Here is a 19,053-nt window from a genome sequence, read left to right on the forward strand (position 1 = left end):
TATTTGCCAGTTCTCCAAGCTACTCAAAATTTCCGCTACCGGTTCTCCAGAACTGGTGAGAACCTGCTGAATACTACCTCTGGGTATCTCCCTTAATTTCCCAAAGAATGCTGTAAACTACCCTGTCAAGTCTTTTCAAAACCACTCTCTGCCCTATTCCAGTTCCCTGCACTAAATATCTGCTTCTCACTGAGGAACTTTGCAGATCCAGCAGCAATCAGTAATATGTAAATAAATGCACTTTACCGACCATTCAGCTAACTTCATTTAGAAAGAGAGAGAGAGAGAGAGAGACTAAAAGGCTTGCCATCTAAGTTCATTTCAGAGGCTATGCAATCCAGACCATAAGCTTTTCAGAGAAAAAGCAAACTTCTTGGATTACATTGCTCAGTTCTGTCCAGCTGTTTAAAGCAGTCTGCATCTACTGCCACGTCAGTTAGAGTCTGGCTGTATGATTCCCCGACTTAATGCAGAAAACATCTTTTTCTCAGCTGCTCAGTAATACTAAGAATTATTTTAAATAATAGCTTTCATTAAAATTAAAAGTTAGCATGGGGACCAAATAGGGAAATAAAAAAAAATGTCCATTATGTTATAACTGCCCCTAACATGATCTCTCCAAATATTCTAATAAAAGAACTCCAGGATTCCAAGCAATGGTTTTTGGGAATTCTGAGAGTTCTTACCTCATCTCTGCAAGAGGTTGAAAAATTCCAAACAGCATATTAGAAAGCGGATAGACATTTTTATACCCATTCCTCATTCCACCTGGAAGCCAGGTATGTTGCATGAATCCAGTCCTTGTAGTTACATTATGGTAGAGTGTGGTGTACATACTCAATAATTTCAATAAGTCATGAATTGTTAACAGTAGGATTGTATTATCATCACAGCTGTGCTTTTTTTCTCTTAATAGTGCCACAGGATAGAAATTATAAGTGATAGTATTTATTTTAAAAGGCTGTAAGAAAGCATTTGTTAAAGAGAACAGAACACATTCCAGATATTAACGATGTAAGCAGAACATGTTACTGCAAAGAAGCTATGTTTTGCAAATAACCAGCCTCAGATAAGATAAAAGGTCTTTTGCTCAGGGCGGGTTGTCTTCATTTAATGACTCCAGCTGGGACCAGCAACTTGTTTGTTAAGCAAAGTGATCACTAGGTGAACCCCCAACTGTACTTCTGACCTTACTTCAACTTTCCTTTGCTTTACAGACTTGCAAAAGCCATCAATGCAAGGGTCAGCCCCAAACTTGTTCATCTCTGTCCTAACTGCGAACAATTGCTAAAGGAGGGCTACCTATATTCTTCTCTTTTCTCTAAAAAAAAGTTTTAAGCACAATCTGAATGTTATCTTTGCACAGTCAGATATTTAGCCATGTTGAGGATTATTCCCCCATTTTCATCATTCACTAAAAAATAAAAAGCATATCTCATCTGGCCCTATTGTTTACTACCTTCACTGATTTACTACAATTGCTTGTGCAATTATGTTGCTTTCATATCCTTTTTCTTAAAGTAACTCTGATATTTTCAATTTACAGGTCTGCAATTCTGCTGACCATTCTAAAGAAGAGATGATCAGCACGAGCAAAGGAGTGGAGTTGGAATTATCGTGTTCATAGCTTTCCAATCCAGTAATGGCATGCTAATACAGTGAGTCATTGATGCATTCAGCAGTGCAGTAAAATATCATAAATGCATTTATGCTGGAAATGTAGTTCCATTGTCCTGAAGGGTGCAAAGTAATGCAGTGTGCAAAGAGCCTCCAATCTTTCAATAAATTGTTACACTAAAATGTTATGCATATTAGACTGAGAAGTGCTATTAGACAGACTAATTTCTGGAAGTTAATGACGTTATCCTGTTATCTGTAGTATGTTCTTCTGATCTTCATTGACACAGACTTAATTTTAACTGGCTTGTTATCAACCTTCCAGGTGTCCCACTGGATACCCGATACCAGCATCTTCCTTGTGAACCGGTGGACGCCATTAAGATTTGCAAGACCACATTGGTTAAACCACCAGCCCGTGTTCTCACTAAAGTTACTGCAGCTCTTGATAGGTGGCTCTTGGAGAGAGCAGGCTGGATAGCAACCATCGTTATCCACATCAAAGGTACTGAATGGTAATGTATCCTGGTTATCTTCTTTTCTATAGCCCCGAAATGCATCACCTCAGAAGGAACAAACAGATAAGGGGAGAACAAAGGTCATCAAAGATCAATCTATTTGCTTCTTCTTTAACTACTTGGGAATAATGATAGCCTTAATCATTTGCAAATCAGACACTGAACTATTTCATTGAGGGCCACATCAGAGTTGTGTTTGACCTCAGGGGACTGGGTGGGTGTGGCCAGGATGAGTGTGGTTAGCTCCATGTTGCTTATGTCAGGAGCGCCTGTGGTGTGCCAGTGAAAATGGGCTCCCGAGCTCTGTTTTCAGCTGCGATGGCCTCCTGCAATCCTCTGCCAGAGAAAACAGAGCTTGGGAGGACCTGCCTGTGACCTTCCCAAGCTCCATTTTCACTGGCAGAGGAACCAGGGGTCGGTCCTTCGCTGTTTCCTGTGTGCCCTGCAGGCCAAATCTTAGCATCCCGTGGGCCAGATCTGGCCCACAGGCCTTGAGTTTGACAACCCTGCTCAGGAGAATAAAAAGAGTCTTTATTAATCGCTGTGACAAATAAACCACAGGAACAACTCAGAAATTCTGCAACCAAAGGTTCTTTCTCCATCGCGGAATTGAACTGCTTGCCAACCATATAGAGCAGTGGTAGTCAACCTGGTCCCTACCGCCCACTAGTGGGCGTTCCAGCTTTCACGGTGGGTGGTAGCAGTTTTGTCCCCTACTTTATAAATCACCATTACTGTGGAACTGTATTAACAGTTAGAGAAAATTTTACTACTAACAAGAGATACAAAAGTGGGCGGTAGGTGTAAAAAGATTGACTACCCCTGATATAGAGCATTGTCCTGCTATCCTTGAGTCAGCAGAAAGCTACCAGCGTGAAACTTCTTGTCCTCATTGCCAGATCCTATCCTGTCTCTATTTCCTTTCTTCCCAGTGACTGGCCATCAAGGGACTGGGTTTCCCTTCAAGGGAAAACCATATTTACACACCCCCATTCTTTCCTTGAACACTTGTATAGCTAAGGATATCAGACTGCTTCTCTATAGACTGAGCACAAGATGAAGGCAACGCCATAAGGACGTGGAAGAAAATAAAATGCTGCCAGGACATATTGTGCCATATCAGGTGCAAGTGGGAGACATTTCTTCACAACAGAAAATAAAGCAAGTGCAGGCGAATTTGGTGAGGTTGGATGGTCTCTCTCCCTCCCTCCCTCCCTCTCTCTCTCATCAACACACAGGCATGCACCATATGCAGGGGTGGAATTCAAACTTCTTAACAACCAGTTCTGTGGGTGTGCCCACAGAGTTGGGTTGAAAAAGACCCGGGTGTATTCTTTCTTTGTGATTTGGTTCTAGACCAGGGGTGTCAAACTCAAAGCACAGGGCCCAGATCTGGGCAGCAGGGTGCTTAGATCTGGCCTGTGGGGCCACTCTAGAAATAGTGAAGAACTGGCCCACAAGTGCCTCTGCCAGCCAAAACGGAGCTCGGGACTCCCGAGCTCCGTTTTGGCTGGCAGAGGGTTGCAGGAAGCCATCACAGCTGAAAACAAAGCTCGCAAAGGCCATGGGCAGCACTCAGGAACCCCTTTTTGCTGGCAGGGCCACTATAGGTACCCCCAACCTGAGTGACATTGAGCTGGCCATAGCCACCCTGGCCACGCCCATCCCAGCCCCTCAAGGTCAAACACAACCCTGATGCGGCCCTCGATGAAATAGAGTTTGACACCCCTGTTCTAGACTATCCAGTACAGCTACAGACATTATTCGTCATCTTATTTTCCCATATTGTAGAAACTTGCTTTGAAAAACCGACTATTTGACCCTCCAAATCTTACCAGCATTTCCAGAATAACGCCCTAGATGTATTTTGAAGGAGCACGCTTCATCCTCTAGCCAAAAGCTATCATATGATGCATACGCATACATGTCATCTTCAGACTCCAAGTCTATGTAAAGCATGAAACTGGTGGCTTTCTGATTTGCTATGTGGAAAATCTTTCGGAGGCCGAGCCAAAATTCCCCTAGTCAAAAAAACAGAATATAGACTTGAAAAATCCTTATGCCTTGCCCATGTTCTCTCCCAGGCAGCTTGCTCTGAAACTGACATTAAATAATTCTAAAGATCTAAAGTTTAAAGGTCTGTCTGCAGAACATCAACTTGCCCATCACTCAATTGCCATCAAAAGTGGGAGGTCTGGGGAGCTGAGAAAAAAATCACAGTGAGCTGTCTTCCTATGTAGAGTGCAAGGGAGGGAGGGATGTGTTACTAAATACATAAACATTACATCGCATTAGTGCAGAAACAGTCCTGGCATGGCATTTTTTCCTCAACAAAACATTTGGACACTTCTCCAGGATCAATACCCTTGCAAAAGATATCTAAGTATAAATAAAGTTTGCATGTATCTTTTGCACATTTGTGCAACTCAGCCAATAATCATTGATTCTTTGGCACTGTTGGAGGATTTTATTTTTTATTGCAAATCCTTCTGATGTAAGCTTTTCTTTAACGTTATATATAATTGCATGCAAACCTTCAGAAATAGACTTTTTCTAAAAAAAAAAATGCAGTTGTTCTTAATGAGGACAAATCACGGTGGATACATGCTTTTGCAAAGATTAATAGAAGCAAAATGGCCAGATACGATCCTGGTGAGAAACTTGTAGAAATTCTTTTATATCTGTATAATTAATTACCTTTTTTCAGCTTTTTTTTTCTGTTTTCCCTCATTCAATGTCCTATTCAGCATCATCAACTCTAGTTTGCATATAGATTGTCCTCACCTTACTACCAGTCTTAGAAAGCGCTCAAGATTCCAATGAACCCCCCCAAAACCTACTTATGACCCAGTTTCAAATTTTGACATCATCCCTCCCCAGTGTCACATGACCATGGCTTGCAAAAACATGGATTTCCCTAAGCATTTGAAATCATTTAACACCAGTTCATAAGGTGAACTCACTATTTAAACTTTCCATTTACAGCTCTCTGGTGTTAGAAGAAAAGGAGGCCTTGTTCTTGTTCTCCCAACTGATATTTGGATTCTATAGAATTGCCTGACTTGACCTTTCAGATCATTCTCAGGTATCTCCTCTAGTATCATTTAAGGATGAAGATGGTTGCAGTTGTTGTGAATCTTTCATATGTTAAGACCACCGATCAGTGATGGGATTCAAAGTTTTTTACTACTGGTTCTGTGGGCATGGCTTGGTGGGCATGGCAGGGGAAGAATACTATAAATCTCCAGTCAGAGGTGGTATTTTCTGGTTCACCGAACTTCTCAAAATTTCCGCTACTGGTCTCCAGTACTGGTCAGAACCTGTTGAATACCACCTCTGCCACAGATGTTTGTAAACCAAATGTCAACTCATACAACATTTTGTATACATGTGTTATAGTTGACAACAGAAAGAAGGGGGGGGTTCAAAGAGCAGGCAGCAGTGTGGAATCGAAAGTAGATTCCATTCATATTTTCTTCAAAGACTAATTAGATGACTGAAGCTTCTGCCACGCAAAAATCTAATTGGAGGGCATGATTGAAGACTCTTGGCTATGGACTTTTTTTGTTGGATGATACACCCAGAGAGGTGGGGGGGAAAGCAGGATCAAGGGTGACAGTGAATTACGTATCTCAGAGTTGGCTACACCCAGGTTAATGCCAGACGTAGAATGTTAACTTCAAATAAATCCTTTTTAGTTTTGGGAGTGTGGCTCGAGACTCATGATTTAATTGGAGTAACTGCCGGAATCCTGACACCAAACATTTATTGTAATTGTCTGCTGTTTGACCCATACATTAGGACATTGAGCTACATTGGAGCAACTAGGAAGAGGTGTAGCACGAATAATAAATTAATACCTGAAAGGTCGCCAAATCCATCCAAATATTCAGACCATGTCCTTTGAAAGTCAACTGTTCCTTCGGTTCTCTTCTGAATCACTGTCCATCCCCCTCCTCTAAAGTCCATTTCACACAAAACCTAAAATGATTAAAGGGGGCAGAAGAATCCTGTCATGAGCCAATGTGATGCATCAGTTAAGATGTTGGGTTAAAACAGAGGAAACCTAGGTTGACTTCCACCCTCACTGAGTGATTTGAGGTCAGTCTTTCAACTTGGCCTAATTCAGAGGTTGATTAGCAGGGGAATAAAATTAAGGATATCCAATAAACCAACTTGCAGTCCCAGTGAAAACTTGCCTTATGAATCTAATGAATTATATTTTTAACACAAGTTACAAATACAGCATATGGACTCTTCCTCCTAAATGAAACAAAATTCTAATGTCCAAAGATCCACATAATATATGGATCTTTGGTTATTCAGGTTTTCTCCCATGTAAAATTGGAAGTATCTAGGCGACGTTTCAATGAAGTCTCATTCATCATCCTTCAGGCTTGTGTCTTTGGCTTTGTGCTTCTTGGAGTAATGTGAGCTTGCGGCTGCTTCTTCCTTTTAACTGCTAGTGGGGGTGTGACTTGATTGGGTTGGGGCTTGGCTGTGTTCTGATTGGGTGGGGGGGTGTTCTGATTGGTTGGGGGTTTGGCAGTGTTCTGATTGGTTGGGGGTATGTTCTGTTCAGGTGGGGGCTTGGTTGTGCTCAGGTTTGTCTTAGTTGCTGGGGGATTTGAGCTGGTGAGCTGTGATCCTGTTGTTTGGCTTCATGTTCGTGGTCGTGCCACATCTTCATGGTGGGCATCAGTTCACTTCATGTATGGGTCGGAGGGGTTTGAAGCAGGTAGTGATGCAGCTGCGGTACGGCTTCTGGTCCGTGGTCGTGTCTCATCTTCTGTGTGGGTGTGAGTCTGCTTTCTACATGGAAGTATGGTGGTAGCATCTTGTGTGGCCCTCGTGGGTGTGGGTCTGGTGTCATTCTTTATGTTAGGTACTCGTTTGTTAATGAGGGCGGATTTCCAAATGGCTGGTAGGCGGGAGGTATCATCTCGTTTATTCATGCTGTGTGGGCGTGTTTCTATCTCTAAGGCTTCTCTGATTATTCTGTTGTTGAAGTGTTCGGTTTTGGCGATAGTTCTGGTATTTTTACAGTCAATCTCATGTCCTGTGGCTTTGAGGTGTTGGAGTGGGGAAGAGATCGGTTCTTCTTTTTTGATTGAGTTCTTCAATGCGTGCACTTATTCTTCTGTTAGTTTGTCTGATGTATGTGGTGGGGCAGGCGGTGCAAGGGATTTCGTATACTCCTTGGTTTTCTAACTCGATTTTGTCTTTAGGGTTTCTTAGAATGGTGGATGCTTTTCTGTTTGTGCAGAATGCTGTTTTAATGTTGTGTTTTTGGAGGATCTTGCTGATTTTGTCTGTAGTGCCTTTTATATATGGGAGGAGGACTTTGCCGTTCTCTTGTTCTCTGTTCTCACATTACTCCGAGAAGCACAAAGCCGAAGACACAAGCCTGAAGATGACGAATGAGATTTCGTCAAAACGTCGCCTAGATACTTCCAATTTTACGCGGGAGAAAACCCGAATAACCAAAGATCCACATATATGTATGTATGTATGTATGTATGCATGTATGTATGTGTGTGTGTGTGTGTGTGTGTATCTGATGGTATATTCTGCACAGTTTTGTCTGTTTAGAAAAGGAATATCATAACCCATGGTTATTGGATCAGTAAATAATATGTGGTTGGATCTTCAATTTTGAAAGCAGGGGAGAAAATTTTCCTGGGCTGCTGCAGTGTAAAAATAATTCTTAACAATTTGGAGCTGCACACAAAAGCAACAGCAACTTAATTGTAAGTATTTGGTTGTTTGATGTCATATTCAGTGAGGGAAGGAGTGTTTTATTTTCTGCTACGTGTTCAGGAATATACTGTATTTTCTGCACTGTAAGACGCACCTAGGAGGAAAACAAGAAAAAATATCAGGCAGAGCTTGAGAGGACCACAGATAGGTGTGTGCCAGCTCTGCCTATTGACTTTTGCACTCCAGAAAAGAGACAGAAGAGGCGGACAATGACAAAGACAGAAGATATGGGGTTCAGCACTATAAAAGAACCCTGCTGCCATGGCTCAGCTAATATTCCCCAAAGGACTGGCACCGACGCATAAACATTTCCACCCACCTTTTTTGGGTGGAAAGTGCATCTTATAGTGTAAAAAATATGGTAATTTCTTTGGTGTTTAAACCATGAGACCTATAAAATGTTTTAATACTTCTTGGTCTTGATCCCTCTGAAACTTGAAATTTCATTCCTCATTTTACAGTATTAGCTGTCATAACATGTGTTTTCCATTGGTTTCTGATCTATATCCAATCTTATGACTAAATATTTCCATTTATTTGATGATGTCAACTTTTGTAGACACCGGTATTGGTTTCTAAGAGTTGGGAAAAAGTTAACATTGGTTGAAACAAGTTTTGTCATTTCTGAAAATATTCCAGTGTATGCTGAAACATTCCATGCTTTCTAACTCCTAGGGGAAAAAATGCATTCATTGCTTTTGGGGTAAAAAATGCAAATGATTTTAAAAGTACGCCGGTTTGAAAATACAACTTGCATATTTTCACAGATATAAACCTAGTTTCTCCCAGAAAATATTCTATAGGACTACAGCCTGTATTTATTCATCTATTATTATTTTAAATTAAAGGTTGAACATTTTACCTTTCAGCTTTATCATTTGTTTCTTTATTTCCACATTTACACCTTCCTTTAATTCAAAAGAGCTCAAAATTTCGCTTTCATGACTCTCCTTCCATTCGTATCAATGAGCACTTTTCTAGATTCTCTAACTTTTAGGAGATCTTTTAAATGTTGAGTTGTTGATCATGTTGATCACAAATTGATTGATTGCATTCCAAAATATTAGAGCTGTGGTGGCGCAGTGGTTAGAATGCTGTATTGCAGGCTAATTCTGTCAACAGTCAGCAGTTTGATCCTGACCGACTCAAGCTTGACTCAACATTCCATCCTTCCAAGGTTGGTAAAATAAGGACTCAGATTTTGAGGGCCAATATGCTGACTCTGTAAAAACTGCTTAGAGAGGGTTGTAAAGCGCTATAAAGTAGTATATAAGTCTAAGTGCTGTTGCTTTTGCTATTATTAAACTCTGAAAATATAACATTAGCTCACTTTTTATGTTGCGTTTTCTCTATGAAGTCTCCTGCATAGTTTCATCGATGTGTTGAATTAAAAGCACATTTTCTTGGGGTTTTATTAGTCACTCATTTTGTAAGCAACAATGTTGGGATAGGCTCAAGAAGGGTGGGAGGTTGATGGGGCAGCATAGAACTCTGGAACTGTTTTATGCGCAGTTCTGTTCTGAGTCTGTTTTGCCATAAAATCATAAAGTACCTAAGGCTAAACATCTATCTAAGAAAATACTTTTTCTCCAGGAGCTTTCTGTTAGTGGGCAGGTGAGCAAAGCATGGGAAAGATAGACTTATGATTCCAGATATCATGAGGTCCTATATTTTTGATTTGTCAAAACTACAATTCTGTACAAAATAATTTTCCTCTTTTGGGGATTTCCCAAAATTTTGCCTAACTTTGCCCCTGAATGTTATTCGAGCTTTATGGCTAACCCCCTTTAAGCTTAATGAGTTGTGTGAACTCAGCCTGTGAGTTGTGTGAACTCTGTCTAGCATTCTGAGAAGCCAGGACACTGGATTAATCAAATCAGCCATGTTCAGATTTCCTGTGGATAAGCTGTCCTAAGAAAAAAAAAATCAAGCAAAAGTAAATATTACCTCAAAGGGATAACTTGCTCCTTCTGGATGGATTATATATAAACTGCTTGGAGTTTTTGTAACCGAGCCAATGGTATCTTTAATATCACTGCAATCTAAACCTACAGGACAACATTACAAAGGGATGTTTTAGTTAAATAAAAGAGATCTTTTTTCAGACCAATGATTTGTTCAGTATTACAACTCTTGAACATGGAACTCCCTCTACGGTAAATCTGAGAGATGTGGGGTGATATTTATTTTTTTACCACTGACAGGACTATTCTTTTCTCCCCAATTTAAAAGGATTCTGGCTAGTTATGATAGGTGGAAATCTTCAGAATCCTTCTGTAACCGTTCTGCACTCCTGCATTCAAGAAAGATTTTCTTTTGGGATTGCTTCCTTATTTAAAAAAAAAAACCACGATATTATCAAAGCTCTAGATCAGGCATCTCCAACTTGCGGTCTGCAGGGTGCATGTGGCCCTGACAGGTAGTAAATAATGTGGCCCCACAATAGACTTTTAACATTATTATGTGCTTTTATATGCATGACCTATATTATATATTTTATATGCAGTTTAAGACAATTCCTCTTCACTCAGTGTGGGCCAGGGCAACCCAAAAGGTTGGAAATGCCTGCTCTAAATGAAGGTCCCAGATTCTGTAATGGAAAAAGGAGAGGCCTCACTTGCCTCTTTCTGCCCTAGGAATTGGGGCTGTCCATAGATTTGAGTAGATTTTGTGTGATTTTAGCACTTGCTGGTGTTAGAGTAGAACTTGAAAGACCATCCTGTGTGATGGAAAGTCAATGGATGAATTTAGTCTATCATTATCTCTCAGACTCGACTTCTTCCTAGGGTGGTTATTGTGCAGGGAAAAAATGGAGAAGAAGAATTGTGCATGGTTCATTGAATGCTGAAGGAAAGAAGGGAAGGGGAAGGAGGGAGGGCAGGAGGAAGAAAGGAAGGAAAGAAAGATTTAAAAGAGGGTATCCTGTTTAGGTGTATCAGTTATTTTCATTTTCTTATTCTGTTTTCTTTCCTTCTAAAAATGAAACAAAAGTCTATTATGGGGAACTGTATTGTTTTAGCCCATCAACTGGTATAGTTCCCACTGATATCACAGGCAAGCTTCAAGCTTGTCAGATGTTCTGGTAAATGTTATTTTATCAGCTTTAAATTTACAACTTTAAGCTATGTCCTAGGCCCGTGGTGGTGTATCTGTGGCACGTGTGCCAGAGGTGGCATGCAGAGCCCTCTTTGTGGGCACGTGCACCATTACCAGCTGAACTTTTGGTTTCCGGTGCGCCAGCTAGTCTTCACGTGCGCAGGAGCACCGGAAACCCGAAGACCAGCTAGGCCAGCTGGTCTTCAGGTTTCTGGTGCATGTGCAGACCAACTGGCTGGTGCGCATGTGCATGCTGAAAACCCAAAGACCAACTGGCCAGTGTGCACATGTGCACTGACCAGCTGGTCTTTGGGTTTCTGGTGCTCCGGCATGTGCACATGCACATGTTCTGGTTTGGGCACTCAGCGCCGAAAAGGTTTGCCATCACTGTCCTAGGCTATGGTTCAATCACTTCAAATATCAAAGTTGCCAAGGCTTCAGGTCGATGTGCATGACGTAAGTTGGAATTCAATCTAGGGGCCTGAAGCAGGTGATGGGTCAAATATTAATAATCATCTTACTCTGCTCCCTTTTCCAAAATTAGCTATAGGTAATTTTGACCCATAAATTCTCACTGCATTCCAGATAGTGAGCAGGCATTTGTGACCTATTCTGAATGAAGCAAGCAACCATCAAACTTCAAAAACGGTAGTAAAAAACCACTCCATTGGATGTATCATGCTATGGTAGAAACATGCTATTCAATATATATTTCAGTAAATACTGTAAAATCTAAGCAGGAATTTTTTAAAAAATCTTTACCATGAGACTGGACTGCTCGATGGGGAAATACATCAATTGGTTTTCTGGACATGTCTGCATTTAATTGCATAACTCGGCTCATAAGTTCATTAATCTGCATTTGCAAAAAGAGAAATGTTTAAAAATCTTCAACATATGTGGGTACTCAATAGTATATTCCTTTGGTCATTGCTTTGTAATGCTAACACTCGATGTGAGCCAACTGAAATTAAATAATTCCTGTGCTGCAATTAATTTATTTAGGGGGGAAGGGACTTAATTCTGAGCAATTCATTGTTATGGATTTGGCAGACTGGTTAGGGTGACCCCACCAAAAAAAAAAGAAAACCATTTTTCTGTAGTTCTTGAGCATAAAAATTTAGTTCCAAGATTTTTCAAGCTGAATGTTTGAAATCAGTGCTTTGAGGCATTGTATTTTAGAGCTGTCTTTGCATTTCATTGGCTCGAGAAAATAGTAGAAAGGCAGGAATGTTCCAATCATTTGCAGCAGACGTTGACATGACCAGATACACAGATGTGCACCACAATCCAGGGAAATGCCATGATAAACCAAAGGATTTACATGCAAGAATTTCGGGGCTATTTTCCAGTCAGGAGCCCCTCCTTACTCAAAGGAGAGAGGAAAAAAAGGTTTTGAAATATTCACGGGGCTCTATTGTTGGAGATAATACAAAAGATCCACAGATCACAATGGTTTGCATTATCTATTTTTTCTGGCTGTTCTTTTCCCCCACAGTTCATAGTATTTATGCAATTTGGCCAGGTGTGCAAGCTTTTTTGAAAATAAAAACATCTTGGGGAGGGTGAATGGCAGGTAGGAATTGTGTCTGCAGCAGAGGCCTCCTTGTTCGCTGAAGTTCCTCTTTATTCTGAGGTAAACTTCCCTTAGGAAGTTCCTTCCAGCCATGGTAGCGCAGTGGTGAGAATGCAGTATTGCAGGCTAATTCTGTCGACTGCCAGCAGTTCGATTCTCACCTGCTCAAGGTTGATTCAGCTTTCTATCCTTCTGAGGTTGTAAAATGAGGACTCAGATTGTTGTGGGGCAATAGGCTGACTTTGTAAACTGCTTAGAGAGGGCTAGAAAGTACTGTGAAGCGGTATATAAGTCTAAGTCCTATTGCTATTGCTTCTGAAAGTATTCTTTCACCCTGTTATGACAGCATGTACAAGAGTGGAGTTCTAAGAAGGACAACAGCAATGAATATGTTTCAAGACTTTCTTTTCTTTGTATCACTTCCTGTTCTACCTGAATCCTCATTACAGGTAGGCCTCGGCTTATGACCATTATTGAGCCCAAAATTTCTGTTGCTAAGTGAGACAGTTGTTGAGTAAATTTTGCCCCATTTTACAATTTTTATTGCCAGAGTTGTTAAGTGAATCACTGCAGTCGCTAAGTTAATAACATGACTGTTAAGTGAATCTGGCTTCCCCATTGACTTTGCTTGTTACAAGGTTGCAGAAGGTGGACCCCAGGACACTGCAACCATCATAAATAGGAGTTGGTTGCCAGGCGGCTGAATTTTGATCACACGACTATCAGGCTGTTGCAACGGTTGTAAGAGAGAAAAATTATCACTTTTTTTCAGTGACCTTGTAACTTTGAACGGTTGCTACATGAATTGTCGTAAGTTGAGGACACGTGTCTGTTGGCAATTTGGATTTTTGAAAACTTGCTTGCCTCATCCAACCATGAAAATCATATCCCTTGTACCCAGTCTTGGATTTTGGCATGCATTGACTCCCCAATCCCTCAATAACCTAAATTAGGTGGATTAAATGAATTACCCCTAATATTTGATCATATAAGTCATATCTGTTCTTTAAAAAAAAATCAAAGTTTCTAACTATTTGTGGTCAAACTAAAGAATTCTTAACAAATTTCAAGATTCTTATCTAGAATTCCAGTGAGATAAATGGCCTTTTCATAGCCTTTCAAGGGTGGAATTGTGTTTTTTCAGACATTGTAAGACAGAATAATATTTTCCCCCACTCCAATATAAAGCTGTTGTCAGAGAAAGTGCCCACGTTATTTGTTAATTACATTTCTTTTCATTTTCAGTTGTAAACAATTATATTATTGTTGCCCCAAAAGAAATCAATTTAGCAAATACTGGCCATTACCTGATTGGAGAGATAATCTAGAGAAGATTGGTGATCATCCATCATGTTCCGTATCATTTTCTTAGTACTTCTTGCATATTCAATTAGAGAATTCTGCAGATTCCCTTTAAACATATAGATTGCCAGCTATGTTAAAGTAATTAAAAGAACGTGTTGTATACTTATAAGAGGCAATGTGGAACATTGTTTTCAGTTTTTCTTTTGTTAGCCATATGAAATGGATTTGTCTGTGCAAAACCTTTTAAAAACCTTTTTAAACAGAATTTGTGTTTGTTGTTTTATTTCATGGAGATGGACTGTAATGAAAGGTGGTAATTCAGCTCCAGAAAAAAATCATAAATAGCAGAAAAGAAAAACCATCTGTCAGATATAGATAATATTGAGTTAACAAACCAAATACTTCAGTATATGGTACTTGTAAATGTCTGTTACTAGATGTAAAACATTTTGAAACAAATTAGAATTTCAGCACAATGAAGTGGTCTGAAAAATGATATTTATTTCATCATCATGGTAAAAAAAAAAAAACTATCAAGTGGCTTTCTCTGAAAAAAATCAGTTCACAAGTAGCGTACTGCCAAATACCAATATGGGTGATCCCAGGGGTGTGATTCAACCAGTGTAACAACCAGTTCGGTGAGTGCGCACTTTGCGTGTGTGCAGAGCATTTACTACTGACTTTCTCCAGCAATCCCTGTGTATTAAACAGCTGATGAGCGGCAATCCGCTGTGCCGTGCAAATCAGCTAAGCTTGAAAAACAAGATATAAAGCACAGTCTAGAACCCAGGCAGGTGGGTGGGCTCAACAGCTGATCGTCAGAACAAACTAAACCAGTTCACTCCCAGCTGATCCTCGGAGCTACCGGTTCACCCGGGCTGGACCGGACTGGACCAGTAGAATACCACCCCTGGGTGGGCCCTTGTTGAGAAGTTTAGCACATATGGATAGAAACATTATATGAGAAAAAGCAATATTTTATTTCTTAATGTAAAGAATTCCATATTGTGAAAAGTAATCTATAGGAGAGTCCATGACAATGTCGGATATATGGCATGCGTAAGAAAAAAAATAGTTGCTAATTGATTAAAACAAAATTTCACAATATCACAAAGAGTGATACCACTCTTTGTCAGAGATTTAAATTGATGAGTTGCAGATCCCCAAATTTCTGCATATATATAGGTTGATGACCTTCAAATAACCAATGACAAGAAAGAGTTGTTAAAATAAATATATACATACGACACATATAGTGTTTTCCTTCCCTTAATAGTTTAGGTTGAGAATCAGAGGAGGCCTCACTCTTTTTCTTCTCTAAATTGTCCGTGGAGAGATTTTTTGTTACTAGACTGGCGGTCTCCGCCACTACGGTTGCTGTGGAATTGCCCTGTAAGATTAAATCAAACAAAACTTTATTTCTTAAAAAATATACTTTAAATTCTGCTGTGTATGGTACCAAGGGGTCTAACATCATGCAAAACAAATAAACACAGTGGAAGTTAAAAGCCTTTGTATTTTCAGAACTGAGAGAGTGACTATTTCCCTTGTCTCATATACCCATATATTTTTTTTACTTCCATTCATATCATCCACATACTTTTTTTTATACAGGACTTTCACAAGACCAGACCACCTTCATTCAGCAGCAACTAATCTCATAGCAATCTTGTGAGATTAATTGGGCTGAGAGGACTGATCCAAAGTCTCCCAAACATTTTTCGTGCCTAAGGCAGGACTAGAACTCACACTCTCCTGGTTTCTCATTGAGATCGACTACGTCTTTCCCTTTTCTGTTAGTTTTAGAAACATCAATGTCTTCCTTTCCCTCCTTCTTTTTGACTTTCCTTCACATATGCTGTTTACCAGTGACACCTCTGAAATTGCAACATGTAATCATCCAGATATATTGCATTTGGATACATCCATAAACACTGACGTCTGCTGCCAATCCTACCTTTAGTTAATTAAAGCTTTCACATAAAGACAGGTACGGTATCGTTTTCAGCCTGTCACCTTCTTGCCATATGAAGTATTCTTATAAGTGGTAAGGTGTTGGAATTCATTGTTGGAATGTGTTTCTATGCAAAAACTACAGTAGTATTCAGCCAGTAGATGTCAGTATTTACAGTGTGGATCTATGGTATATACTCTATGCTATTCAGAACATAGAGTTTCCTGTTTCCTGTTACAATAATATAGTTGAGTAGTAAAATACATGGTGAGTGTACTCTTTGTTTAGAATAGAATAACAGAGTTGGAAGGGACCTTGGAGGTCTTCTAGTCCAACTCCCTGCCTAGGCAGGAAACCCTACACCATTTCAGACAAATGGTTATCCAACATCTTTTTAAAAACTTCTAGTGTTGGAGCATTCACAACTTCTGGAGGCAAGTTCTTCCACTGATTAATTGTTCTAACTGTCAGGAAATTTCTCCTTAGTTCTAAATTGCTTCTCTCCTTGATTGGTTTCCACCCATTGCTTCTTGTCCTGCCTTCAGGTGCTTTGGAGAATAGCTTGACTCTCTTCTTTTTGGCAACCCCTGTGATATTGGAACATGTCTCCCCAGTCTTTCTTTTCATTAAACTAGACATACCCAATTCCTGCAACCGTTCTTCATATGTTTTAGCCTCCTGTCCCCTAATCATCTTTGTTGCTCTTCTCTGCACTCTTTCTAAAGTCTCAACGTCTTTTTTACATCGCGGTGACCAAAACTGTTTGCTCTGGTGGTGCTTTATCTAAACAGAATTTCTAACATGACAGTGCCGATCATCCTGTCGCATTTTCACCAGTAAACTATGAGCAAAACTAAACCCCATTCTAATCTCAAGTATACTCACTCTGTTCTATGCAAGCCAAGATGATGTTTGCAATCTGCAATGTATTTTGAAAGCCAATATGATGTATCATACTACACTATGAAATGGTATATAAAACTAAGTATTATTGCTATTCATGTATCAAACTTGTAGGTGTATGCAGAATACTAACAGGTGTTAAGGATACAACTTGGCACCTTCCAGATGTGCTTGGGCTTCCATTGCCAGAATTCCCAGGCAACATAGTTGTTGGGAAATTTCAAAAACTAATTTTTTAAGATATCTGGAGAGAGTCAGTTTGATCTAGTGGTTAAGGCACCAGGTTAAAAACCAGGAGAGCATGTGTTCTAGTCCTGCCTTAGGTATGAAAAATGGTTGGGTGACTTTGGATCAATCACTCTTTCTCAACCCAACTAATTTTACAAGGTTACTTTTGTGGGAAAAAGAGGAGGAAGAAGGAGTATTAGGTATGTTTGCCACTTTGAATTATTTTTAAAAATAATAAAAGGCTGGATTTAAAAAATCTGAAGCTTAGAGAAAACTATTCTGGGATATAAATATACCTTTTTGGAAGAGTTTCTACATCAGAATTGAAATCAAATGTTCATGATAACTGTTTAAATATTTATTTCATTTTTAGAATAAAAGAAAACAATATATTGAACTATTTTTAAAATCAGAGGAAAATCCTTTGGCTATTTAAATATTTCTACTGGGCCTTTTTATCCCCATATAAACATATATTCCCTTAGAACAGTTCATAGTAAGTGATATTCATTGTAGAATAGCCCTTTGAAAGTAAACATTTAATTTGTATTTGGAAAATTCTTAAATGCATTTAGTATAGATTAAAACTCCACTGAATACAACTAGATAGACTTCCACTAAATATCTGTGGGCTGCTCATGTAACATTTTGTTTGTTGTTTCTATAGAAATTCATCATTGTATCTTCAGTTTCTGAGGCCAATGGTATCATGCCAGAACACCATATGAAGCACATTCCCTAAAGGAATAACAAAATGTAATGGGCAAAGACTGAAATTAGGTACATACTGGGATATATAAACTAAGAATAAACTAATTAAATTTTTCACCTAATCCTATTTCTTTGACAGGAAAAAAATAGAATTAAAAAAAAGAATTCCCAGAACTTTTAGTCACTTAAAACAGATAGTCCATACTTAAAGACAAAAAGTAAATTGGTCTTTAAAAAAATCCAGAACTTCATTCAAATCCAGTTTGAATCTCCAGATAAAATTATAACAAACAAAAAGAATTACCAAAAAAACCCGTCCACAACTTCCCTTTGTTAATATAAAAATGTGCAATAAAACAAGCACTTATTTCCAGATGCATCCAGGAACTAGACTAAAGATTGTCACACTCCCATATAATTTATCAAAAGAAATGCCTTCATGTTTTTCTTTTATTAATGATCTGTAACTTTCCCTGTCTTTGCAGAAATTAATGTCCAAATTCCTAATAAGTTTCAACAAGTTTCACAGAATCTACATCAACAGGAAAAAGCAAGCACAGTTGCTGTTGCTAGTTGCTTCAATACAGTTTTAACAGAAATCTTTGAAAACAATTGAAGTGGTTTGAGATGAAATAAACAACGCCACTTGAAATCAGGATTTGCTGTCTTAGGTTTCTATCATGTATCAAGGCAATACAACACAAACCTTACCATTGCAGAACATGGCTCGACACTATGAACTATCGAATCGGTCCAAATGAAAAATATAATATTTAGGAAGATCAGTGCGGTAGATCTATTAGGGTAGATCATGTCTGAGTTGGAAGAATAAACATTTTTCAAACGGTTTCAAATTGCCTTGAAAAAAGGCTGTCCACTGGCCAATGAAGTCTTGAATTAAGAATGCAGGAATGTGTTTAGCAGAAACTTTAGCCAAAAAGCCAACCCTTTCATATCCAGACTTCATAACCTTATATAAATTTGATTTTAGATAGTCTATATATAGCTTATTCCTAAAGCCAATGATAAATTATAACATGATTTAATCCTGCAGATTATTTTACCTTTAAAATAACTATACCCAAATAATTAACCCAAAGCAGATCCTATTTGATCCATAGGTGACCTTATCTGAATGTGGTTTATTTTATTTTGGGATCAATGCCAAAAAATGAATAACAAAATCATTTGTTAAACAGAATTATCATGCCCAGACACTGCCAATTCTTCTACAAAAGACAACTCCATGAAACAGACTACTTTGTTTGCCACATTTCTGTACTGTTCATCTCCCTCAAAGAGGGATTCTGGGTGGTGTAGAATAAAGTGTTAAGGTATAAAACAATGTATGTAAAAGTTAAAATAAAAAGAAAAAAAATTAAGAG

At 39.0% G+C, this 19,053-nt stretch overlaps 1 protein-coding gene across 1 annotated transcript; it reads right to left on the minus strand.

Moving 5' to 3' along the window:
* Window positions 1-861: 861 nt before the first annotated feature.
* On the minus strand, window positions 862-18,532 carry ANGPTL5 (angiopoietin like 5). The gene is made up of 8 exons (XM_026675608.2): window positions 18,380-18,532; window positions 15,118-15,262; window positions 13,875-13,978; window positions 11,754-11,847; window positions 9,843-9,943; window positions 5,996-6,116; window positions 3,971-4,156; window positions 862-2,180 (listed from the first exon to the last, which is right to left on the minus strand). The coding sequence occupies exons 1-8, from the start codon at window positions 18,479-18,481 to the stop codon at window positions 1,870-1,872; spliced, it is 1,164 nt and encodes a 387-aa protein (XP_026531393.2). The 5' UTR covers window positions 18,482-18,532; the 3' UTR covers window positions 862-1,869.
* Window positions 18,533-19,053: the final 521 nt, after the last annotated feature.

Source organism: Notechis scutatus, chromosome 5, assembly GCF_049901735.1.
Source record: "Notechis scutatus isolate UNSWTSFEM ecotype Mainland chromosome 5, rNotScu1.2, whole genome shotgun sequence".
NCBI lineage: Eukaryota > Metazoa > Chordata > Lepidosauria > Squamata > Elapidae > Notechis > Notechis scutatus.